General features: G+C 47.1%; 2 protein-coding genes across 3 annotated transcripts; one reads left to right on the top strand and one right to left on the bottom strand.

Moving 5' to 3' along the window:
• The first annotated feature begins 4,202 nt into the window (after window positions 1-4,202).
• SLC6A20 (solute carrier family 6 member 20) lies at window positions 4,203-17,521 on the top strand. 2 transcript variants are annotated; one of them, XM_075745608.1, is made up of 11 exons: window positions 4,203-4,339; window positions 9,162-9,302; window positions 10,007-10,098; window positions 10,356-10,583; window positions 12,511-12,621; window positions 13,011-13,252; window positions 14,123-14,285; window positions 14,766-14,970; window positions 15,635-15,794; window positions 16,094-16,259; window positions 17,204-17,521. In XM_075745608.1, exons 2-11 carry the CDS (start codon window positions 9,188-9,190, stop codon window positions 17,351-17,353), a joined length of 1,632 nt encoding a protein of 543 aa, XP_075601723.1. In that variant the 5' UTR covers window positions 4,203-4,339; window positions 9,162-9,187; the 3' UTR covers window positions 17,354-17,521. The 2 variants fall into 2 exon arrangements, with proteins under 2 accessions (XP_075601723.1, XP_010301563.2); XM_010303261.2 differs by lacking the exon at window positions 4,203-4,339 and adding an exon at window positions 4,984-5,224.
• A 1,131-nt stretch (window positions 17,522-18,652) lies between these two features.
• On the bottom strand, window positions 18,653-25,093 carry SNRPD1 (small nuclear ribonucleoprotein D1 polypeptide). The gene is made up of 4 exons (XM_075745609.1): window positions 24,880-25,093; window positions 24,070-24,146; window positions 21,270-21,461; window positions 18,653-18,832 (listed from the first exon to the last, which is right to left on the bottom strand). Exons 1-4 carry the CDS (start codon window positions 24,891-24,893, stop codon window positions 18,756-18,758), a joined length of 360 nt encoding a protein of 119 aa, XP_075601724.1. The 5' UTR covers window positions 24,894-25,093; the 3' UTR covers window positions 18,653-18,755.

Genomic DNA, 25,093 nt, shown 5'->3' with positions numbered 1-25,093 from the left:
ACCTCCTGTGGAAGGCTTGTGCCTCCTTGCTGGCAGGGCCTGGGAAGCTGAAAAGTCCTTGGCGTAATTATAAATGCTGCTTAGCAACAACTAAACATCAGTGTGTTATCGACATTATTTTCATCCTAAATCCAAACCACAGTGCTATACCAGCTGTTAAGAAGAAAACTAACTCTATCCCTGCTGAAACCAGGACAGTCATTAATAAATGAGCCAGAGTGCTGCATCCTACCTTCTCAATGAGACAGTATATTACCTGATGTTCTGTAACTATTCATAAAGTGCTCCTTAATCTGTTTTTCTCTTGTGGATAGTAGCCTTTTTTGGGTTTTTTTAATGTCCTAAGATGAGTAGTAATATATAACAGTTAAACTGCAAGTGCTCCTCTTCATTTGATAGACCAATGTAAGGACAGCTGCAGTTTGGACATTTCCCACATTCTTTGCTGTCAGGAAAATCACAGTCATCTGCCAGGCACTTTGATTTCAATCCAGCTAAAAAGTTCTTTAGATTCCTCAGTTTGATTTCCCCCTTCTGGCATTATCAAGGACTGCTCTTGGCTTCTGCACATAACAAATGCTGTCAGACCACAGTCAAATGATTCTTACTGCCTCAGGAAACAAATGTGAATCATCTTGGGGTGTCAGGTAGCTGAATGGATCAAGCTTAAAAAGTTTGAGCTGGTCTAGGAGGCCATGCCTTTTAAAACACATTAAGAAGCAATTTAATGTAATTTGAAGGTAAGTTTGTACATGAGCAGGTAAGAATTCTTGTCGTAATTTTTATTGTAAGTGTTTCTAACTGGCTTTGAGCGGAGAATGTGCCCACAGGAGTTACCCTATGACTGTTAATTTTGACAATGTCCCAGAGAACGCGTTGGTCCAGGATTCCTGCAGAGCTCTTCCTGAAGGCACCTAGATCTGCCCTCCTTATTGGAGTCTCTTCTCAGACATACCCTGAAACATGAGGCAGCCTGTTTGGAGTCGACTCTTCTCCAAATAAAGGTATGTAGATGCATGTCATTCTGTTTCAGTAGTCTTAATATCTAGAGACTTTGGCTTTTTTATTATTTTTTAATACTTATTTTTAGGAACCTGTTAACGTAGTGCCTTGGTGTGTCTGTTGTAATGGCGGTGCTGAGTGGTTGGTGCAGGGCTCTGACAGGACGGCTCACGACTGACAGCTGCTGGTGACCCAGAGAGCTGCCCGGAGACCTCCCCAACTGCAGGCAAGCTTTGACACAGAGAAAGCATGAACTGGCAGAAGACAAACAGAAGAACTGACTGAATAGGCCAGATATCCTTCTGATTTTAGTGGTGCCTCTTTTTGTTTTTACACAAGCCAGTTCTGAGGTCTGGGTGAATTGGGTGCAATTCTGTGAATCAGAACTGCCTTGAGTGTCCCTTCATGGAGGGAGTACCCTAAACAACCACACACTCAGAAGATGGATAGGGCTGTGGTGCTAAAGAAAAGCAAGGAAAATAAAAAGAGGGACTCTTCTCAGGCACTCTTTTCTTGGGAGACTGAGGGAATGCAAAACAGTTTTAAGGGTGATTAAGGGGCTAGATATGACTTCAGAATATAGACCCCAAGGGCATCATCTACAGTTTGGAACTAGGCAGCAAGCAGTAGTGATGAGCTAGAAGGAATAATTGCAGTCCTAATAACTGCTTACAGGAGTAACTTTAATCTCCAATTACATGTAGAGCAATCACCCAACAGTTGCCGTGGCCTATGAGTTGTGAAAGGTCTGGAAATCCAGCTGGATTCTTTCTTTCTTTCTTTCTTTCTCCTAAAGTAAGGAAACATGGAGCTTAGAGTAGCAGCTGTGAACAGTGATTCCAAACAGAAAAAACATATGCGGGAACTGCTACTGTCTTGGCTGTATGTCTGCTTCCCTTGATAACATCACTAAACATCTGCAGAGGCTGTAGAGACTCTTCCATCACTTCCCTGTGGTAATCATCTAATATGCTAACAGCCAGCATGTTTCCCTTTGGAAAGGAGTGCCTCCAGGAATGGCAGATACCAAACACTAGAGCTGGCCCCAGCTGACACTTTGTCCTCCTCCCACATATCTGGTTCATCTAAGAAAGCACAGAGGATTTATTTTGAAATCTAGGGGTTATAGTCCTACGTGTTGGATGTAGCATAATAAAGTCTAGGCTACCTGGTGGAATTATCTAGGAGTTGTCTATACCAGACTTCTTCCACTACCATTTATTGTTCCTTCCTCCCCTATTTCAGTCTCTTTTGGCAATACATCTGTTCAGCTTCTCTCCCACCCTTGAATCATGGTCCCCAACCTGTTACTAGGACTGCAGACTCCCTTTTTGTTTGCATTTTAAGTATCTGGGAGAAACACTTGGCTTCTTACTGTGCTGGTGTGAAGAGATGCAAGCCCAGGATTTTCAGTTGGTACCTTCACCTAAGTACTTTCAGCTTTGCTTCAGTGAGAAATGGGATTCTCTGCTTTGTTTACCAGCTTCTGATAAGGTTTACGTAGGGCAGTTCTCATACTGACCCATCAGTCCCTGGCCTGCTGTGGTGATGAACCCCTACCACTTCCCCCAAATCCCACACTCTCAAATTTGTTAGATACTAAGGGGGAAAATTTCTTTAACATGAGCAGTGAAATGATCAAAAGTTCTTGTATCTGTCTATTAGAGGCTTGCTTTTGTCCCTGAAGATAAAGCCTAAGTCCTCCCCAAACCCAAATGAAGGAAGTTCAAAGGAGATAAAATCTCGAATAGCATCAGAAACAGCATATTGATTATCTGAGGTGTGTATGGGAAGTTCCACAGCAAGAGTTCCTGAGTGTTACCTGTTTTAATATATTTAAAGCCTGTCTCTCAAGGAGCCACTGGATGACAAGCACTTTGCTGGGTGCCTGTGTGCGTGACTGCCTTTAAAAAAACCTTGTAGTAGTTTGTGATCCAAGCTGCTTATGAGACTAACATCTGTGAGAGAGGCAACGATTCATTTCATTGCATCTGAACTTCTTGATCTGGCCTGACTCAAGCCGAGGACACCACACCTCTCCGCCTGCACAGTCTCCCCAGTAAACTAGTTTGAAATGTAATGGGAGGGAGGTACAGAGCCAAGGAAATGTTTAACTTGATTATGCTCATCAATAGCAGTAATCTATTCACACAGAAGCATCCCAAGTGCTAGTGATGTGCTATTTTTTAAGGCTATCCTGCCTGCAAGTTATTAAATGCTGTAAGTTATTTATAAGCCTCACTTGTAATAAATCCCACAGGCAGGGATGGACATTTAACTTTTTAATAACTTGCAACAATATTTGTGAGCTGGGATGGTTAACATATCTGTAGATTCTCAGTGCGTGTCCTTCAGTTTAATAGCTTATGGATCTAAAATTACCTTGGATTTTTCCTTCCAGCAGAACTCAGGGTTACCCATGAGATGTATATCCAGGGCTAGCTGGCGTGTTGCAATTCTGCAGGGAAGACAAGAAGTGGAAGGACGTTGCAGAAGAGCCATGAACTCCCTCAGAATTGTACTCTGGGAGGGTTTGGCAAACCCTGATGTCTTTCCAATGACAACCTCCATTTCTAGCAGTGCTAAACATACCGTGAAAAATGGATTCACTTACGGGAGATGCATAAACCTCTTGCAAGTTACCTTTTCTAGCATGAAAAAAAGTGGCGTCCTATTTCGTGGCTTTGCTGCGACAGGCAGCTGGTCAGCAAGTCCACCGGAGTGGTTCTGTTGGTCTCCACAACTCTGCACGACGTACTCTGCAGTTTGGGCTCGTGTCCAAAGGCCCCGTGGTAGGGGTTCTCACCCGTACCCACAGCTGGATGCTTCGGCTCTGCCAGTACCTGATGGGATGCTGGAGCAGCACGCACAGCACTGGCAGGGAGCAAGATGCTGGCGTTGAAGGAATGAGACTGACAGCAGCTGAGCAGGTCTGATTTGTAAAAAGAACCTGAAAGGGGCCCAGTCCTGGCATGAAAAAAAACAACCCCAACATTTAGACAGAGGAAGGAAGCTGAGTCCTTGGACTTGTTCAGCCCGTTTTTACTGCTGTGGATGCTGCCGTTAGCCCCCTTTACTGGGAGACCCGTCTGAAGTGGTGGAGCTCAAAGTGTACCTCGGCAGGGGCCCCAGCACAGAGGGTTCACGTTCAGACCTGGCATCTCAGTGTGCGTTCAGATGACCCAAAGGCCTCCTAGGTCCTTCTGCCTCCACAACGGGCCACGGACACCTTTTCCCAGTGGCCTTTGTATATATTTGGTCCCTGTTGCTTAACAGTGTTGTAAACCAGCAACCCCTCAGAAAAGTTCATCTGCAGCAGTGGGGTTTGAGCATAAAGGTAAGCGAAAAGAGACCGGCTGTTTTGCACCCTCACACACACGCACATGGAGTACGTGTAGAGGGAGGGTAGTGTTCCTGGAGGATCAAACTTGAGTGTTACACTCAAAGCTGCAGCAGGCTGGGGACCTTTGTAGCTGACAGGGACTGTTTCATGGCCACTTTTGGAACTGGGGAGTGTGCTGGGCTGGTTGGGGTGAGCACCAGGGTGCGACAGGATGCCCGAGGACCTGTTTAGGGTAAGGGACACTGGGAATAAAAGCCCGCTCTGACAGCCACTAAGCCCAGTCCTAATGGTGTGGGAACCCCTTCCCTGTGCCACCAAATCCACGCTGGTGCCTCACACACACAAATGCCACTCCCAGGGAAGAAAGCACCGTGGGGAAGGAGTTTCCCATTTCCAAAACCAAGCTGCAGCCCCAGTGTTATTTCTTCCCTGTGTCAAGTCGACATGTGAGCCGATAAAAATCCCTGGGCTCACATCCTTCCCAGAAATGCCAGTCAAAACCCAAGCAGCTATTCACCCAAAGTACCAATTTTATAGTTCTGTGTGTCTATAATCTATTTACCAGCATTCCTACTTCAGTATGTGCCTGTTAATAAGATTAGTAATTAAAAAGCTTGATAGGAATTGGCAAGCATAGCTCCTCCGCCTTTCCCTCCCCTCCAAGCCGGGCTGGCGTGGAGTCTGAGGCAGGGCTGGCAGAGTACCTAAAGGAGTGAAGGCAGGAAGGCTCTGCTGAAACCTCTGCCTGCAAGTAGGCGATGGAGAAATCCCGGCCACTGTGGGACAATCCCCTGCAGTTTGTTTTCGCCTGCATTTCCTATGCTGTGGGGCTGGGAAATGTCTGGAGGTTTCCATACTTATGTCAGATGTACGGAGGAGGTAAGTGTGACTTATGTTTCTTGCTTCCCTCGAGGAGAAGTGTGGCAAGCTTTAAATCCAAAGGTACATTGTCCATGTCCACCCAGCAGGGCATGGGGCAGAGTAGGAGGTCAGGCTTTTTGTTGGTGTGCCATCTCTTCTATTGCTGCTTTATTTTACGTGTTCTTTAGCATAAAGCTTTTACCTGACAGCTATCCCCATACAGCAGCTTTCATTTCCTAGAAGTGCAGTGAAACAGAGGGAAGGCCCATATTTTCTGAGACGATGGAGGTACAGTGAGGAATATAGGTCCACATGGTATTAATGTATTACTTTCTTCCCCATTGAACTACTCTGAAGGCATCAGAAACTACAATTCCTTGTTAGTTCACTTGGAACATATTGAGAAAGGGAAATGCTTATGCTGATTTAATTTAAGGATCAGCTGTATCATTTCAAGTTGCTGTCATTAGCGTGTTGTCTTTTATACAAAGCCTTACTTTAGGAGGTGATAACTTGGCTGCAAAACTGCCTTGAAGTTGGCTGAAACTCCTTAATCAACAGGAGTTCCAGAGCTAAAGCCTCCTGGGAAGCTTTGAAAATGGAATAAATTGGTTTGGACTCAAACAAAAAAACAACCCAAAAACCAAAAAAAAACCCCCTCAAGAAGCTCTTTTTTGAAAGTTTATCCTCCTAGGTCCAAACTAGAGAAAGATGATGTCTGTATCACAGTAGCCACAGATATTCTTCCTTAGAAATCAAAAGTCAGTTGATTAGATTAATTAAAAAACATCACTAATATAGTACTTCTAGTATACAGCTACCACTGGTTAATGACTATATTTTGAAGGATCATTATAAAAAGCCTCTCTTCATAAGACATCCCAGTTTCATACTGCTTCTCACACTGCATCCATTGTCTTAGTGTTGGACCCATCTCAGCTGTGCATTAAGTGACATAATGAGCGTCTGCCTTGTTTGCTCCTGGTCTGCTTCCACCTTTCTCTTCCTTTCAGGAAGAAACACACTGAGATGTTTAAGTGCTTTTTGCTTGTTTTGTGCTTGTTTTGTTGGCTTCTAGCTTATTTCTAAATGCACATGTGGTGGTAGGAGTTGGTTCATGCTGGTTGTTGAAAAGTCAGCTCAGTGCTGGGATGGCATCAGAGCTGCTCTGTGGGATCAGGTCAGAAAAATCTGGATACTGCACTGGGTGAAGTTAAAGTAGAAGCTAGATCTTGCAGTGGCTGAAGCTTTCTTAGATGTTTCAGAGAGCAGAAGTGAAAGACATGCAGAAATTCTGGGTGTATTCCTCTATGCAAATGCTTTCGAAGGTAGGGACTTCATGTCTGACACTGACCTCTAGCACAAAGCGTAAAATGCAAGTGTTTCTGTATGCAATTAAACTGCAGGTGATTAGTTCACTGGCAGCCTGTCTTGGCAGACATCCTGAAGGACAGCAAAACTCAGACACTGGGGTCTTTGCATGGTTTATCCTCTTCTTACCAGCCATCAGTAGTGTAGTAGACAGTGAAAATTCTCTGAAACATAACCAAAACTGGAACACCTGGTTAACCAGAAAAAAAAGATTCAATAAACCCAAGTATTTTCTGAAAAGCATGTTTTTATAAGAGTAGTTTCTCCACTCCTTTTGTCCTCCCTGGTTAAATTTCCGAGGGGACAGGCAGTTCTCCCTACTGTGAAACTAAAACTCCTGACAATAGGCTTTGCTTTTCTTCATTGCTTTTCACTGCCCTCTTAAAAAGGATTCGGTGGCTTGCAAAACCCATGCAGACAAAACATCATTTCAGGAACTTCAAAGCTGGATATGGCAGGCACTGGGCTGAGAGGGGGGGAGGGGGGCAGCAACTGCTTATTTGGCATCATCTTCCTCATAGAAAAGCAGAGAGCCAGTCCCTGTCCTGCCCAGCAGAGCAATAGAGCCCTTATCGCCGATGATACTCATAAACACGGTATTTGCAGACTTTACAGTCTCCTGCTTTCCCATTCATCAGCATATTGCCTCCTTCTCCTTGCTCGCCTCCAGAGAGCTTGACCCGAACAGAGCAAGGGGGGTTCAAATCTCCTTGGTGCAGTTAGTCTGTCCATAGGCGGGCTAGGCCAGGCTTAAAACAACACTGGGTTGGGTTTACAGCAGGATGGGTGCTCAGCAGCGCTCAGCCCTGAGCGAGGAAGCCCCTGGGCAGCAGGTGGGATGCTGAGCAGAGGCAAGGGTGTCGCTGGCCGAGCCTGGTGCCTCAACCAGACCCAGGGCACACTCCACGTGTTGTGCCAGCTGCAGGGGTCTGGCCTGGGGGCTGGTTTCTGCAGGCGGTTGGCACCGTAGGGAGCAACGCTGAGTGTAATGAGCAGGGAAGTCAGCGGAGCTGTGCTGGTTCGCAGAGGATAAGGGGACGGTTCATACAGCTGCCCTGAGTTGCTTATATGAGGTATTTTGGCTCTACCCTTTATGAAGAGCAACGTTGGGGGCAAGACCTACTTGCAAACAGGGTACAGAGCGAGGGCCTCAGCCCCAGCACCCCCAGCTGTGGGGGCCATTGGGGTGAAGAGCAAGCCTGGAGGTACTCCTCCGCCTTCCAAGGTGGCAAAGCCAAGACCAAGAACATGGCAGCGCTGCTGGGAGGGAGGAAAAGCCTGTCCCACGGGCCTGACGCTGATTCCCCCCCATGGTACATGGCAAAACTCCCCTCTGTGGCTGCTGGGGCAGCTCACACCTTGCCGGGACGGAGTGGCTGCAGGAGCTCTTGAACCTCTGACAGCTCCCTTGTGGCACAGGAAGTTATCTAACAGACTAACAAAGGGGTCGTTAATAACGACAGAGCCGGGAGGTTGGAAATTAATTCCCAGAATAAACCGGATTATTGCTCAGTGTTTATTTCCAGTTCTTTGCCTCATTGCTGCCTGGAGTTCATTCCTCTGTGGTGCTGCACCAAGCCCATTGCAAGGAATGTTAATGCTGCAGATTAAATCCTAAATAAGAGATATTTACGTAAATATTTTTGGCTTGCTGTAAAAAGGGAAGCAGGAAAGCCTTCACAAAAATCCAGGTTTTGACTCAGTCAGCAGCTCTTTCAGAAGCGAGCCCCAAGTCTAGGACAAGGATTTTTTTTTTTCCCCAGCAGAAATTTAAGCCGAAGCACATCCTGGTTGCTCGGTGGGAAGGTTCTTTTTCCTCCCTTGCTGCCTGCCTACCCATTCCTGCTGCTTCTCTTCTGCAGGAGCATCCTCTCCATGCTGGGGAAGCAAAGGATGAGCAGACATGGGGCAGGAGGCAGCTGTGTGCCTCCATCCCAGGGTCTGCTCCTCAGGTGGGACGCCTGGTAAAAGTCTTCACCCCTTTGCTGGCATTTGTGGGCTCAGCATGGGGTTTTGGGGGAGTTTTTTGTAATTTTGGGTTGCTTTTTTTTAAGCCAGGCCAGGCTTCGGTGTTACTCAAAACTCTCTATTCAATAGCGACATTGCTGTTACCTTTTCATTGAGCGCTTTGGCTCTGCCGCGGAACACCACACGTAAAGTAAATCTTTCCCTTGTCCCCTTGCTCTCATTATCTTTTACCAAGTTTGGCTGGTGGTTAGTTACTCTTTAACAGCCCCAGCCCCAAACGTTGCTCAAGCCGCCCGTGAAGCACCTGGGCAGCCCCTCTGCGCTGGGGTTGCAACCGGCACAGTTTAACAGCAGAAATCTTGGCGTTGCCAAGTGCCCGTGGAAAATTCCCCGTTCCCAGCCGCTCAGTGCCCACCGGCATCTGGGATGCCACCTGAAACCCTGCGAGATGTCCCTCAGGGTTGGGCCGTGCCCTCAATACACAATGTGTCTGGACAGCACTCAGCTCCAGCCGCCTCCTGGGACACTGGTGGGGCAATTTGATCAGGAATAGGGCAACCTGGTGTTTATTATGCTGCTGATCTAACGAAGGCCATCTGTTGGGTTTTTCTTGCAGGTGGCTTCTTGATCCCGTATTTTATCATGCTGATTGCCGAGGGGATGCCGCTGCTTTACCTGGAGCTGGCCGTAGGGCAGCGCATGCGTCAGGGCAGCATCGGCGCCTGGAAAATAATAAGCCCCTACCTCTGCGGCGTTGGTATGTTCTCAGTTTTCATCTTTAAGTGCCCAGGGAACAGGGGGTGATTTTTTTTGAAAGGACAGCTTTGTCTTTCAGAGAAGAAACCAGGCAGGAACTGGGGCTTTACTGGCTCTCACCAGGCTGAGCAAAGCAGCTATCCAGATGCACCACAGCATGCATTTACGCCGTTCCTCGTGGGGTGTCGGGGCCAGACCCTGGCTCACCTTACCTGGTCCCCAGGCACAGAGGTGTGAGTCCCCCTGCCCTCAGGCAGACTGCCAAAATCAGTGTGAAGGCCAGCGCTTAACCCAGCCTCTGGGGCTGCCCACGATGGGCTTTGACCCCAAGAGCATTTTCTTGACAAGCTCAACATTGAGTGATAAAACAGTGCCTTAATAATGTAGCTAAGAGTGGACACTGGTAAACAGTAGGCAGTGATGGTAGGAAATTAAGTTATTAAATTACCCTGATAGCCCAAACTCTCTCTAATTTGTTTACAAGCACATTTTATTTTTAACGTTACACTGAATATTCACCCCCCAGGGGCTAAAGTATAAAATCCAGTGCAGGTTAGCCCTGATGGGAGGAGGAGGAGGCTGCAGTGGCGGGGGCATGCCCTGTGCATGGGGCCATGCAGAGGCAAAGCCCCCCATGGGGCATTCTGGGGCTCTGGGCATTCTGGGGTTTTGTCGCTGACCGAGCACCTCCCTCCATGCCCGCAGGCGTCGCCAGTGTCGTCGTCTCCTTCTTCCTCTCCATGTACTACAACGTGATAAACGCCTGGGCCTTCTGGTACCTCTTCCACTCCTTCCAGGTGCGTGGGTGCCCAGTGGCACGGCTCAGATCAGGAGGGTCACCCCCAGGGAAGAGAGACAGAGTGTGTCAGTCCTCGGGGAGAGGGTCAGTCCCAGGGGAGAGGGTCAGCCCCAGGCAGCACAACGCGGGGACAAGCAATCCCAGGGTTCAGAAAGCCACCCTCGCCTTCACGCCCTCCATCCCCCATCGGTGCCCCGGCTCTCCCTGCCATGCTGATGGTGAGCACTCACCCCGCATCCCTCCTCTCTGCTGCAGGACCCCCTGCCGTGGGCTACCTGCCCCCTGAACAGCAATCGCACTGGCTATGAGGAGGAGTGCGAGAAGACGTCGTCCACCCAGTACTTCTGGTACCGGCAGACCCTGAACATCTCCCCATCGCTGGACGCCAGCGGGAGCGTGCAGTGGGAGCAGGCACTCTGCCTGACGCTGGCCTGGCTGGTGGTCTACCTCTGCATCCTCCGCGGCACCGAGTCCACCGGCAAGGTGAGAGGTGGGCGCAGCCCTGCCGAGCCCCAGCAGGACGTGGGGAGGATAAAGGAGTGCCGAAAAGGCAGCGGCCGTGGCTGCTGTTACTTGGGTTATGGCATCTCCCCTGGAGCAGCCGGCCCTGCTGCTTCTGCCACCCTGTTAAGTTGCAGCTGAAGAATGCTCAACTAAAAGAGTGAGTGGTATTTTAAAAAAACCCCAGAAAAGTCCTTCAAATGCAGCCACCTCTGCTGCAAAACCAGCCGCCAGGCTGCTGGCCCTGCAGAAAGCTGCCTGCCACAGCAGAGCTGTGTCAGGAGGTATCTGTTCCTCAGTCTTTGCAAGGAAAGGGGAAAAAAGATATCCATCCGGCATTTTTGCTCACTTTCTATTGACAGCAAAAGTTGTGAGGAAGGGGAGGGGAAAAAAGCAGTATCCTGGCTGAGCCTGCACTAAGCAGCAAGCTGAGGGCTGTAATCCCCAAATTGTCTTACCTGAACACAGAAAGCCAAAACATTGTAAACTAATAACCTCTTAAATTTGCTGCAGCTGGCTATGGGGGCAAAAAAGAAAAGAACAAATAGCCAAGGAGCATTGAAATAGCATCATGAAGGCACAGTCTCCTCAGGTGGGGCGTGGGGGGGCTTCCCCTGCATCCCTGTGCAGGAACAGCGGCAGGTTTGGGCAGCAGATGCAGGGCTGTCCTGCTGGGGAAGGTGAAGGTGCTGCATCTCCAGGTGTCTGGTGGAGAAATGCAGATGCCAGCTGGCAGTGCAGGCAAGTGCAAATTGGAGGAATACTTGGTAATTACACAGCCAGTTCTCTTCCCAAGAGCTTGGGAAGGCGTGTTTTTTGTGAGTTAGGTTTTTTTAAATATAAGTTTCTGGATGAGCCATTGGGTACATCCCAGCAAAGAGAAGGTGATCAGATTCTCTTTTTTTTCAGGAGGCTTTTTCCAACGTGGAGATTGAACATTTAGATTCAGATTCAGGGGGTTTATCAAAAGCTCACAGAAGACAACTGAAAGATTTAATTATCCCCATCCCCCATCTGGGTGGGGGCCCCAGTACAGGAGACACATGGAGCTGTTGGAGCTCAGAGGAGGGCCACAGAGATGATCAGAGGGCTGGAGCACCTCTCCTATGAGGACAGGCTGAGATAGTTGGGGTTGTTCAGCCTGGAGAAAAGGCGGCTCCGGGGAGATCTAATTGCGGCTTACCAGTACCTGAAGGGGACTTACAGGAAAGATGGTGAGGGACTGTTTATCAGGGAGTGTAGTGACAGGACAAGGGGTAATGGGTTCAAGCTGAAGGAGGGTCGATTCAGATTAGATGTTAGAAAGAAATTCGTGACTATTAGAGTGGTGAGGCACTGGAACAGGTTGCCCAGAGAGGCTGTGGATGCCCCATCCCTGGAAGTGTTTAAGGCCAGGTTGGATGGGGCTTTGGGCAACGTGGTCTAGTGGAGGGTGTCCCTGCCCATGGCAGGGGGGTTGGAACTAGATGATCTTTGAGATCCCTTCCAACCCAAACCATTCTATGAGTCTAAGTTAAAGTCTTTTTCATATTTTAATTAAAATAGTTTTATTCAAGTTTGATTTTGACCTTTTATGAGGTCTGCTCTCCTTCCTCCTAGAGCAGAAGATGGCTGACCTTTGCCTAATGTGTTCTTGACAGATGATTGCAACCTGGTGTTATTCCACTAAATGCTGCAGAACTGAGTTTGTAAATGCTGCAAATATTTTAGATTTTGTTCTTATTTTTCCAGTCAAAGAGAAGACCCTGGGAACAGTAGCAACAGAGCTCTATTATTAATGAAAACTTGTTTCCCTAAACTCTAAATCTAAAGTTAGATTTATCTGAAAATATTTGTTTAAAGATTAATACAATGTAGCAAACATAATAGTGCATTCTTTAGACCAAGGTATTTCCCCTCCTTCCCCCAGGTCGTCTATGTTACAGCCTCTTTGCCATACTGCGTTCTCATCATATACCTCATCAGAGGATTAACACTTCACGGAGCTGTGAACGGGCTCATCTACATGTTCACACCAAAGGTAGAGAAAAACGGCACTGAATTTTTCATGACGTTATCAAACGTGTAGGTTTTTAGAAGGTGCCGATGCTCCTTTTCCTTATATTGGATTTTTTTGAAGCAGTAGCTTAGGTCAGGCAGCTGGAAACCCCAGCTGGGAGCGGCTGGAGGCTGTTCTGCCATGGTGCCCATGAGCTGCTTCCTTTCTCCTGCAGAAAAAGACCTGTCCATTAACATAACCTGTAGCATATTACTTCCAGACTGAGCAGGAACTCTGCCCAGAAAACATCGCTGAGCTAAAACAGGTGGCAAAGGGGCCCATCCCTGTCACCATCCCTGCAGGCTGCAAGGGGCAGGGCCGGGCATCCGTGCGCACCTTCACGCTCCCGCTCTCCCCATCTGGTTTTGCAGCTGGAGCAGCTGTCGAACCCCAAGACGTGGATCAGCGCTGCCACGCAGATCTTCTTCTCGCTGGGCCTGGGCTTTGGCAGCCTCATCGCGTTCGCCAGCTACAATGAGCCCAACAACAACTGCGAGAGGCACGCCATCATCGTCTCACTGATCAACAGCGCCACGTCCATATTCGCCAGCATTGTGACGTTCTCCATCTATGGCTTCAAGGCGACATTTAATTATGAAAGCTGCATAAACAAGTAAGAGCCTGGTATTTCACTTGTTTTCCACAGCAAGCTGTTCTGGGAGATGTAAATAACGCCATGCAGCGCTGCCCAGAGACCAGACCTGCTATTTCCCTAATAAAGCGCAATTTAAAGCAACGGAGGCTGAGATGACAGGTCGGTGTGCCTTTTGACACCCAGGTGCTGCTTCCAGACATGGCCTGGGTCGAGAGGCTGAGTTTGCCTGGGCGAGTTGTAGCAGCACTTTCCCCTGCACCCTGGTCCCAGCACATGCTTTGGGGGGGGGGGGGGGGGGGGGGGGGGTGTGTGTGTGTGTGATTAATAAAATGCAATGATGCTCAGATCCTCCCCCTTTCAGGCTAAGCCCTGTGCCAGGAGCTCAGCCTCCTCGGCAGTGATGCTCTGGAGGTACCCAGCAGCCTGCAGGATCGTACCCCGAGGCAGCAAGCTTGCACAGTATCTCTGGCACAGGGCCCGCGGCAGTTACACTTTTACTCATATTTTTACAGCTTTCAGTCTATCTGCTGATCAAAGAGGAAACCAAGCTGCTAGTCCCTGCTCATTGCCAAAAGGCCTGTTAAACTGGTGGGGTGTGGACGTGGGACTGGAGGGCAAGCGGGGGGGAAGAGATGCCAGCCAGCACTGGCCAGCACCCAAAATACCTGCCTGGGAGCACAGTGTGGGTGCGGGAGCTGCTCCCTCTGAGGCAGAGATGAGCAGAAGGTTGCCTGGATCCCATCGTGCTGGGAGTACCGCGGCTCCCACCTGGGGAGCCCTGGAGAGGGCAGAGCATCCCCTCCCGATGGAGGAGGGGACGAGGTGTCAAACCAGCACGGATTTTATACCTTGGCCTGAAAGTCACTCAGTTCCTGTAATCTTTCCCAGGGTGATACTGCTGCTGATGAACACTTTTGACCTGGAGGAAGGCTCTTTAACAGCAGACAACCTCAACGAGATGAAAGACTACCTCATGGCCACCCACCCCCAGGAATACGCCCAGTTAGCGCCACAGCTTAAAAACTGCAGCTTGGAAGCGGAACTAGATACGGTGAGTTGCCGCCTTGTGCTGGCACTGGGGCTTCACTCGCTCCTCTCCTCCCAAGGAGCCTGGGCAGCCCCTTAGGCCCACTTGGGCACATCCCACCTCCCCCCAGGAGCTGCCTGGCTGGGGGGGCTGCAGTTGGGCTGATCTCTGCACCTCAGGATGGGGTTGGGGGAGGGGGGCACTAGCTCAGCCCAGCAAGGAGCTCACTTGGCTGGTTAGCAACCGAGCTGGGTGGCGATGCGGCCGGACTGCTGGCTGCAGCTGTGGGATGTGGCAGATGTTTGGCTATGAGCGGGACTGTACCTATTTCGATCCAGTTTGAATGAACTGGGGATGATCTCACCTGCCTCTGCTGTGCATAACTGCCACCATGGGTGGATGTTGTCATTGTGGAGGATCAGTCTCGTATGTCCCTATTCTTATCTCCCTTATTGAGCTGAGAAGCTGCTTGTAACTTGCTTCTCTCCTCCTTCCCACCGGCAGGCCGTCCAGGGGACGGGATTGGCATTTATAGTCTACTCTGAAGCCATCAAAAACATGGAGGTGCCCCAGCTGTACTCTGTGCTCTACTTCGTCATGCTGCTGATGCTGGGCATTGGCAGCATGCTGGGAAACACCGCCGCTATCCTCACGCCGCTGACCGACAGCAGGGTCATTGCTGCCCGTTTCCCCAAGGAGGTGATCTCAGGTAAGCACCTGCCATGAGCAGCAGAGGACACGTGTGCAAAAACTTTGGTGTGCCACAGCTGCCGAGGGTCCCTCTTTGACCTCAGGTGGGGCAGAGAATAACGAATGCACTGCCAGAAGGGTTTGCCTGCCTTTGGGGAACGCTGCTCAGCCTGTACAGCACTTTACCTTGGGAGCTCTCAAAGCAGTAGGGCAATTGCAGCTGTGTATCTGCTGGAGTGAGTCCCAACACACACCAGCTCCTTCAGGCTGGTGTCTACTGACCGGTGAAACTCAAAGGGCCAGGACACATGTCAAGACAAGCGAGTGGCTCTTCAGTCACATCACTGGTATCCCAACTGCCAACTGGTTCAGTATCTGGCCAAAAGTGATACGCGCTCCTGTTTGGGCATGGAAATCATCTGTCCCACCTTAAAACCTGTTTTACCTGGATGCCCAGCAGTGACAGCAGATGCTGCGCACGCACGCGCACACACACACGCGCACTCTCTCCCTCTCTCTCTGCACCAAGTCTTTTCCAAAGGGGAAAAAAATTATCTTTGTTCTCCAAGAAAGCTGCTCCCTGACAGAAATCAGTAGAAATCCCACCAGCTTTTTTAGCCACAAGAAGCAGGACAATTATATTTCCAGGTGTAATGGCAGGGTCCCTGCTTTTATCCACGCAGGTGCTGTGTGTTTCATTAACTGCGTGATTGGCCTGATCTTCACCATGGAGGCTGGAAATTATTGGTTTGACATATTCAATGACTACGCAGCCACCCTCTCGCTGCTGCTCATTGTGCTGGTAGAAACCATTGCTGTGTGTTATATCTACGGGATAAGAAGGTAAAAGCTTGAACTCTCCTTTCTTCATCCTAGCAGGGGTGCAACCACTGGCCAAGACACACAGGGCCACGAACAAAATAACCTCGGGGTAAATTTTTCTCCTACGCTATGGTATCAGCAAGGCAATGGGGTTTGTCGTCATCTGTCCCCCCCCCCCCATCCCGCAGACAATACTCCCCCTTCCCATCTCACATATTTAATTCTGTAAGCGGTTTTGCAGTAACTCCAATCAAGGTATCAATTGAACATATGCAGCTGTTCTCCAAAAATATGTTGTGGGTTTTTTTTTTTAAACACAGATTTGAGAAAGATCTTCACACCATGGTTGGACGCAAGCCAAACTGGTACTGGAAAATTATGTGGGCTTTTGCTAGTCCTTTGCTAATTATAAGCCTATTTATATTTTACCTCACCGACTATATCCTCACAGGAACACTGCAATACCAAGCATGGGATGCCACACAGGTAAAATAGTTCTGGTTTTTGTTTGGGTGGGGGGTTTTTTCCCAAACTTTCCTTAATTCCTGTAAGAACACAGCCTTCCTTCCTTACTACATCATTCCACAAAACTGCCTTCTGAAAGCTTGCAGCTTTTTGCAGTCAGGACAACTCCTTAGTTTTGCAGAAAGGGGAAAAAAACTTGACCTAGTGACAACCATGCCATGGTTCTGTAAAATGGGAGTGATTTCCCACTACAAATCTTAATTGATCCCTTCAAACAGTAAAACTTTATTCATATTGATTGAAGACCCCCATACTTAAAAAAATACTCTTTGAACAGAAAAATTACTGCCAAAATTGTAGTATTTTGAACAAAATTAATGGTATTTTAACAGAACTGAGCTACTGCTGGAATAAATAGTTTTCATCAACCACGCTGGTTTTCATAATTCCATATGCATTTTTCCTTCATGGCCAAAATGCTTTTGTACGAATGCTGAACTGTGTATTTATCACAGAGGAATTACTACTGGGTAAGTAATCACTGGTTTCATAACCTTTTGTGGAAACATTCCTAGCACACAGAAACAAATTACACCTGTTGTGTTTATGTCATTGCTGATTTGGGACCTGCAGCAGGCCTGGCCTGTTGACTGGGCGTCAGCATGAGCCCACAGGCTCCAGGAGAGGAACGCAGGGACCTGTCAGAGGTCAGGGCCCAGCCAGCTCATTAACAAATGTGAATCCAGCCAAAATCTGCCGTTTCCCAAAGCTTACAGAAAAATATTTTCCCAATGTTTTTGTCAGCAGCTCTGTTCTTGTCAAGTTTAAGCTCATATGGTTGGACAAAGCACTGAGGCGGCTACAGCCCGCAAGTGCTTCTCAGACGTCCTGTTTAACTACGCCGCTCTGCTGCCGGACAGAGAAAACCGCAGCTCTCACAGCTCCCCCCCTTCTCTCCCTTGCAGGGGCAGCTGGTGTCAAAGGACTACCCAGGCTACGCCCTCGCTGTGATCGGGCTGCTGGTGGCGTCATCCACCATGTGCATACCCCTGGGGGCACTTGGCACTTTTATAAGGAAGAGACTGAAGAGGGAAAGAGTTTCAACCATTGCTTGAACACTGCTGACAGCTGGATTTGGGAAGACCTTACCCCCATTGTCAGTGACCGGGCACTTCTGGAAGACAGCAGCAACCATTATTTGTAGCAGCTATTTATAGAGCTGAGAATCGTGGGTGCTATATTGACCAAAAAGTGCTCTTAGGAGGTTCCACAATGGTCTGGGGGGGGAAAAAAGAAAAAAAAAAACCCTCTTCTGTAACAAGATGAAGCTTTAATACGGCCTCTGTAAGAGGGGGAAAAAACAGAAGAGCAGCTCACAAAATCTTAGCTAGTGCAAATTAACCAGTGTATCAACCCACTACACAACACTAGGCAACTCTTTTCCACTCTGCTGTAGCACTGCCTAGGTGGAAACACGAGCAACCAACTAAGCATGTTCCTGCACCAAAGTACTGGCAAATACCCTTACCATTCAAGAAAACCACACTTGAGCATGCATGTTATTTGAAATGACATCTATGTTTCATCAACAGCTGAAACTGTTGGGAGTCTTGTAATGCAAATGTGATAATCCCTTTCCTACAAGGGAAAAGTCAGCAGGATGCTATGTGAGATAAATGTGGCCAACACTGCTTCTTTCGTATTTGTGTCCAGTTTATATATATATATATATATATATATATATATATATATGTGAGCTGCAGAAGTTTTCTCATCTCCAGAAGAAGTAAACTTCCAATTCCAGTATGTAATTGTTCAGTGTGCTGTACTTTGTATTTTCTAGGGATGCACTTTAAGTACACTAAATGTGTGACAAAGCCGCTTTACGAGCCCCACCCAAAGAAACATATGCCATATAATTAGCTTTGACAAAGTTCATAGCCAGGTATACTTTAATCATGATGTAACAATCCAGCAGTTCCACAGAACTGGTTAATTTCCCTAAGTGAACTCGTATAAAGAAAGCAACATGTTTAAATTGTAAGCTTCATGTAATAGAAAACAGCAAAATTCTATCTATGAACTTTAAAGAGGCCACTCTGCAGAAAAACATTAGAGACACACTCATGGGATGTGGGTTCTAAATATAGCATCGTAACTACGTAACCATTAGAAGAGGGCAAGTCCCTTGTCAAAGAGCGATTCGTTTCAAACAAACATAGTTAAAGCACGCCAACACAAGTCAAGTCTCACTCTGGGGCAAAAAGCAAGAGGTAATTAATCGTACGGCCTTCAGGGGTGGGCAAAACCTTGACAACAACAACCAACACCAACAAGACAGGTTTAGTCTGCAACAGCCTCTAGAGATAGGACATGCCTCCCTCCCCAGACTGTGCCAACAAAAGAAAGACAACTTTTTCACATTTCAGTTTATTAAAAATGGATACCATAAACAAGACCTGTACAAAAAAATATCCGAAATTGCCCAGAATTTGGAAGCAGTTGCATGGTGAGAAGTTACCGTCTTGGGCCCCCTCTTCCTCTTCCACGACCTCGGCCTCTGCCACGGCCTCTGCCACGGCCTCTTCCAGCAACTTAGCAGATGATGAAACAAAAAGAATAAGTCAAGTGAGACCCAGGAATACTTTCATTTGATTAAAACATTCCGTATCAAGCATAAACAACATACTGCTTCCTTGTGATGAGACGTTAAGTCAAGTCAGATATTAAGTCTGTTAATGCTCATAAGTTTCAGACAGTATTTTCATCTTTTGTGTTAAGTTTTTTCAGTATACTTCTACAGCCTACCATCTGTCTTTGGCTTCACTGCAGCAAGCAACTGGATATGGTGTCACAGTTGGCTGCTTCCAAATGCTGTCTTTTTTTTTTTTAAAAATCTAATTTTTCAGGCATCAGAACAAGCATATGCAAGACAAGAGCATTTTGCTACTATTCATTGCAGTGGAAAAGATATTCTTTCTGCCACAGCTCGTACCATGGTTTATAAAGCACTGTGCTAAAGGGAAACACGAGTTTTAACATGCTGTTAAATTCCCAAGCTCGGCCTCTCTCAGGCACCGTGTGAAGGGGCAGCATTTTGAAAGGATCCCACCACCAAACAGCTCCTACTGTTTCCAGTGATGCTTCTGCCCATTTCAAATGTGCTTCCAGGCCAAGGCCTGAGAATTAAAAGTATTACTTTTAAATACTGCTATTTAATGGTAAAAGGAAAACAGAATCACAGCATAATTCAAGCTGCAAGCAACTGCTGGAGGTCATATGAGCTATACAGTGGATAATACGTCATTTTACCCTTTTTTCCTAAAGAAACACAACCTGTCCCATCAGGCCACCCTATAAACTTTTGAAATTACTGGTTAATTTCAAACAAATTTGTCATTGTATGGCTCCAAAAGGTAACAAAAACCTTAAAATTCTGTGGAAGTGGGTGGCTGGGCAAGAGACACACAGTAGCATCCACATTCAAGAAGCAAGCCGTAAAAATTATTCTGTTCCATCTGAGGGTATGTAGGTTAGAAACACAGTAAAGACAGAACGAACAGAGGCACAGGACAAATCTGTGAGAAACAAGGCATCGTCTGTTTTGCTCATAATAGACTGATTCTTTGTAAAACACATGGAAGCAAGAACACCTGACTCAATGATTACAGCATCTACAAGCACCAGCAGAGAGCCGTGTTCACTAAGTGCCGGCACACTCAGACCCGAGGCACACGTGCCACGGACATCCCTCAGCCAGCATCCTGCCTTCCACCAGCAATTTCACTTGCCAAGGACAGGCCAAGCGTTACACGCTTTTGAAGCCCAAGGGCATTTACAGATTAAGGCAAAGTGCAGCACAATGCAGCTGCAGAGTGAGAGTGCTTCAGTGCAGCAAAGGTAAATAAACCCAGGTAAATAGCACCATTGCAGCTCCTTTTCTTTCTTCAAAGTTAAAAAGAAATAGTGATGTTCTTGTTCACATCACATCCTGAGGTTCAGAAAAAAGTAATCCAACCACACTGCAATTTCTCCATGTGGTCAGATTATTTTTAATAGACATGAGAGGAGCAAAACACTTTCAGGTGCTTTATCCTTTGTAAAAACAGCAGGTGTAACACTTGCACTCTGTGATGTACACACCTGAGGGTTCCCTATGCCATTTCAGTACGATAAGCACACCGATTCATAACATACACATGGATCAAAGACCACAGATTCAAATACTTAAACACTAATTACAGGATAAAAGGTATGACATTATTTTAGAGCACAATTAGCTTTCACTTAAAACCTATTATTTTATAAACACACAGATTAACTGCTGGACAAAATATATACTGCCTGAAGACAACCTACAGATTTTCTGGAGTTTACCAGATTATTAATCTTTAATAATGTGGATTAAAACTTAATTACTTTCTATACTGTTAGGCTTCTAAGGAAAAGGGTTTTGTTCAACAGCCTTTTGAAAAAAAATTGCAGGAAGAGGCCAGAGCAGAACACTACTGTGAGCCCAAGCTAGAGAGCTGCTCATTGGAATGCAGCCTTGACTCCCTCAGATTCTCAAGTCTCTCAAATTCAGTTCTCTGACATTATTTTTATCCACTACCAAGTGAGATTTCAGTGAAGCATTCAGCGCTGTTTAAGAGGCTGTTCTGTACTTTCTCGTTAGCCCATGTGAAGTTCCCCATACAAACTGGGGAAACACAGCAGACATTCAGAGAAGAGGAAACAAAAATCTCTTCCATGTCAACGCTGAATAGGTTAAGATTTACTCAAGCTTAAAAACATTTACATTTTTAAAAACAGATGCATGAAAAGCCATACGCATAATCACACATGAAAGAAAGCGCTACAGATGCTAAGAAGGTGGGCAAGGCAGGCTAAGCCAGTTCGGTATCAAGCCCTCAAAGATGCAAGAACTAGCTGCCAAATGCAGATATTAAGACACTCGGGTATCTTCAGATTCAGAATACTAAAATGCATACAAAGGCAGAACAAACACAAACTGGGAAAGCACAAACTGACCTGCTTCTCTTTTCTTGGATTTGACTTTTGGTTCAACATCCACTAGCAAAGTATCCAGAGGCAAACTGTCCGGTAGAATGAAGTATCGGATGTTATTCCCTCGAATACTCAGCGTCTCCAGCTGTACAGGTTCTCTGTTCTTGAGTGTCATTTTCACTGCTTTGAGATGCGTATTCATACTGACATCCACTCCTGAAACAACACAAGTCTAATTTCAGGGATGAATGCCTACAAGATAGTCCTTTATCGGCTATTTTTAAGTATGCGCATGTTTCAAGATTTATTCCGTTCATTAACACTTGCTTCTGCCATTCGTTAATTAAGCCTGTAACTGAAGGAAACTACATGTCTCCCTTAAATTATGCTTGCTAATTTATCAATTCCTGCATTCAATACCTCATTGCTAGAGATCTTTATCTAAGTCTTAGCGACAGTAGCAATTTTGTAAGTGGTTAAAAAAATTCCTCTGAATAACAACCTGCCGCTTATTACGTAAGTCCAATACTAGTCTTTTGACTCTTTTAAAAGAAGAAAACCAAACCTTTGAGGAGGAAAAATAACCTGATCGTTTCCCCTTTCTGTAAGCCTTAGAAAAAGTGCAACCGCCAAAACAGCATTTATTTTCGGATAAAATGCACCTAATACTAGTGCGATACCTTCCATGAAAGTACGTAAAACACACTACTGCATGGAACAACCATTGTGGTTACAAACTGTGAACAGCTGGTATGTAAGAATTGTACGCAGTCAGTTCTGTGCCCGCTATGCAGTGCTAAGCATAATCCGAAACTAGAATAAAGTCTCAGCTAAATGCATGTATGGAATAAGAGCCCTGAAAAGCATTAAAAAGCACCCTATATTCCTTTTAATTTTGCGTATCACGAGTCTTGCATGGGATTTGATCTCAAACCGTGAAGATCAAAACGAGAGTTAACTTTTTCAGATCAAAAAAATTTAGGCAAAAGATGGAAACTGTAGTTTACAAACACCTGTTAATTCAGTGACAGGGCACCCACATGAGCAAAATATTTTGTGTATTCAAACTTCTGTACAAACAACCCTTTGTGGTCAAAATAATTACTGTCTCCTTTCATAAACATGGAAAAACAAGCTGCAAGAGGTCTTACCAAGGTAAACAACATAAGTGAGCAGCAGGCCAGAACCAGAAGAACTACTGTGCTGCGCTTATTCTGTGTATTTTTCCATCCTCTTCTCTCACTTCTAGATTTTACACAGCTCTCCACCTGACCTGCCCCCTTGGTTTGTGTAAAATATGCGTTACATGAGACCTGCCCCTTCAGCATGCCTGCTCTGCCCAGCTGACACACCGGGAGGAAGAGGAGATTGTACAATATGCTCGTAATTGCTGTGCCATCTGCAAGGTTCACACACCAGCGTAAAGGGAAGATTGTCATTTCAGAAATACGGATTGCATTCAAAGTTTTTACAGATTCTTAGTAGAAAATGAGAGAGACTTTGCTCAATTAAGCCTGCAAGAGTACCGAGGTCAGGAGACAAGCAGTTTGTTTGCTTCCTACCTAGCTGGGTTCAACAGAGCATGCTGCAACGAGATACCAGGGTGGTGCATTCAGGTCTAATCAAAGCTGATGGATCTGGCTGAAAAATAATGCATTTTTAACTGCCAAATCTCAGCAGGTTGCTACTGGCCAAAAAAGCACCCAAGCAATCCCCTGGAATACAACTCTGCCAAGTTTTAATTTGAATTTTTTTAACAGTGTCTGAGCAGAAGAGCTTCTAAAAGCCTGAGGTGAGTGAAGGAAAGGAGATCAAGCACATTCATCAACTTAACTGTAAGGGTTTGTTTCATTAAATACGATGTGCCCCACCTACATACCTGATCGTCTCTAAAGTAACACCAACATGAATGTTGCACGTTTTCCAATACATATGAGAACCGTGTAATGAATCAAGGCTTTTCCTGCAACTATCAGTTCAGCGATCCAAAGAAGCACTTGCTAGACAGTAACACCCACAAACGCGTATTAAACGATAGACCTTGGCAACAGCAGGGGACCAGATTCTTGACACCAGGATTCCTTTTTGCCCTGTATCCCCCATCAAGCTATCCGTTTTCAAATCAGTTTCAAGAAATCAATGCAATTATATGCAAATATGCATTTCCATCTAAGATCACGTTAACCAGAGCTAAAACACGCTCAACAGAAATAATTTTTAGACTAAAATTGCCTACACACAAAGTTTAACCAATTTAAGACCATATCAACACCTAACATTTGCCATTTATCTGTACTTTTAAAAAAAGTCCCCACACTTCTGGCAATTCAGCTGTAACATTTTTATGTGACTATAGCTTATTACAATTTCATAAATGAAAGTCAGATGTACTGAAACATCTTATAAAAATTTAGCTGTGTATCCACTACCAGTTTGATACAGTAGTAAAACTACCTCACCAGCATTATCGTGCTGCTAAAATTCTAAGAGAATACCATGCTTACACCAGCTTTGCCAATGGTGTGGAGAATTTACCTCCTTCAGCCCCAAGCCTGTTTGTAAGCAAAGCCTGCAGTCAGGCTCAGAGGCTCCCAGTGAATTTACTGCCTCCCAGCAACTCCTGCTAATGTCCGCACTCTTCTGTAACAAACGCACCTAAAGCTCGCACATAAAGATGTGAATTAAAAAGAATGCCTCCTGCATCTCACAGAGAAGTTCCCCGCAAGACAGAGTACAAAACAAAAAAGCCCAGCCCAAACCACGGCTGATTGTTAGCAGGAAGATAGCAGGCAATACTTGGCTGTAGTCTCCCATCCCGCCATACCTGTGATAGTTCCATGCACCTGCGTCCCATTCTTCAGTTCAATGGTCACAGTCTCATGGCTCAGCTTCATTAGAAACCTAGAAATTAAAAAAATACCCAAACTGTTCGCTCCCGCATCAAGCCTTACATGTCTAACATCCTGTTACAGAAAATCAGTACGTGCCAAGTATTCATGCATCCTGAGCTTCCAAAGACAGTGTTCTCAGAGTTCAGGGATTCTGCTAAAGACGTTTAGTAAAGCATTACACGAGAGTGACACACAAAAACCAGAATAAACTCCACGTCCTACCTAACCAACAGGAGCTGGGACACTTGATTGACACACTGTTGAATCCAGTATCCTACTCCCATTATTGTACCAAGAAGGAAACATTTAAAAACTCGTTGATACCTCAGGAAGACACTTCTAACCAAACCCGGTTTATTTCCCCCCAAAAAGTGCGGGTTTATTGAGCAAGCTGCGCAGGCCCCGCTCCAGGAGCTCCGCAGCCCCTTGCCGCACAGCTGTGCAGGCCGCCAGGCCAGGGCGGAGGCAGGGGGACGGCAGAGCAGGGCCTCCCGCCGACAGCTAGCGGGTGGCGGCGGGGCCGGCGGCAAACCCCGCGGCCTGGCCCGGCGCGGCCCGGCCCGGCAGACGGCCCACCGTCGCTATCCGGGGGGCCGCGGGGGGCCGGTGCCGCCCGCCCCAACGGCGGCGGGTGGGGGAGGGGGGCCGCGAGGCAGCCGTTAGCGCTGGGGCAGGCGTTGAGCGCGCGGGCTTCCTCACCGCCACCGCGGCCGGGCGCCGGCAATCCGCCTCCATCCGCTCACCTGACGAGCTTCATGGCGGCGGGAAGCCGGCGCTGCGGCCGGGCGGCCTTCGGTAGGGAGCGGCGGCCGCGCCGCGGGGAGAGGAGAGCCCCTCGGCGGGAAGGCCCCGAGGCGCGGGCGGTGCGGAGGCCTCCTCCGAGCAGGCCGCGCCGCCTCTGGCGCCAGGAAGCGGCCGCCTTCGATAGCGATGAATGGTCGGAAGCGCCGCCGCGCG

The sequence above is a fragment of the Balearica regulorum genome, chromosome 2 (assembly GCF_011004875.1).
Source record: "Balearica regulorum gibbericeps isolate bBalReg1 chromosome 2, bBalReg1.pri, whole genome shotgun sequence".
Classification (NCBI taxonomy): domain Eukaryota; kingdom Metazoa; phylum Chordata; class Aves; order Gruiformes; family Gruidae; genus Balearica; species Balearica regulorum.
This window is presented reverse-complemented; position numbering and strand designations above follow the sequence as displayed.

Excerpts from the sequence above, each read along its gene's own strand:
- SLC6A20 (XM_010303261.2), top strand. The coding sequence starts at position 5,104 with ATGGAGAAATCCCGGCCACTGTGGGACAATCCCCTGCAGTTTGTTTTC. Across the intron at positions 5,225-9,161 it reads ATGTCAGATGTACGGAGGAG|GTGGCTTCTTGATCCCGTAT; the intron begins GTAAGTGTGACT and ends TTTTTCTTGCAG. Across the intron at positions 10,584-12,510 it reads GCACCGAGTCCACCGGCAAG|GTCGTCTATGTTACAGCCTC; the intron begins GTGAGAGGTGGG and ends TCCTTCCCCCAG.
- SNRPD1 (XM_075745609.1), bottom strand. Across the intron at positions 21,462-24,069 it reads GGTGCATGGAACTATCACAG|GAGTGGATGTCAGTATGAAT; the intron begins GTATGGCGGGAT and ends GTGTTGTTTCAG. Across the intron at positions 18,833-21,269 it reads ATCCAAGAAAAGAGAAGCAG|TTGCTGGAAGAGGCCGTGGC; the intron begins GTCAGTTTGTGC and ends TCATCTGCTAAG.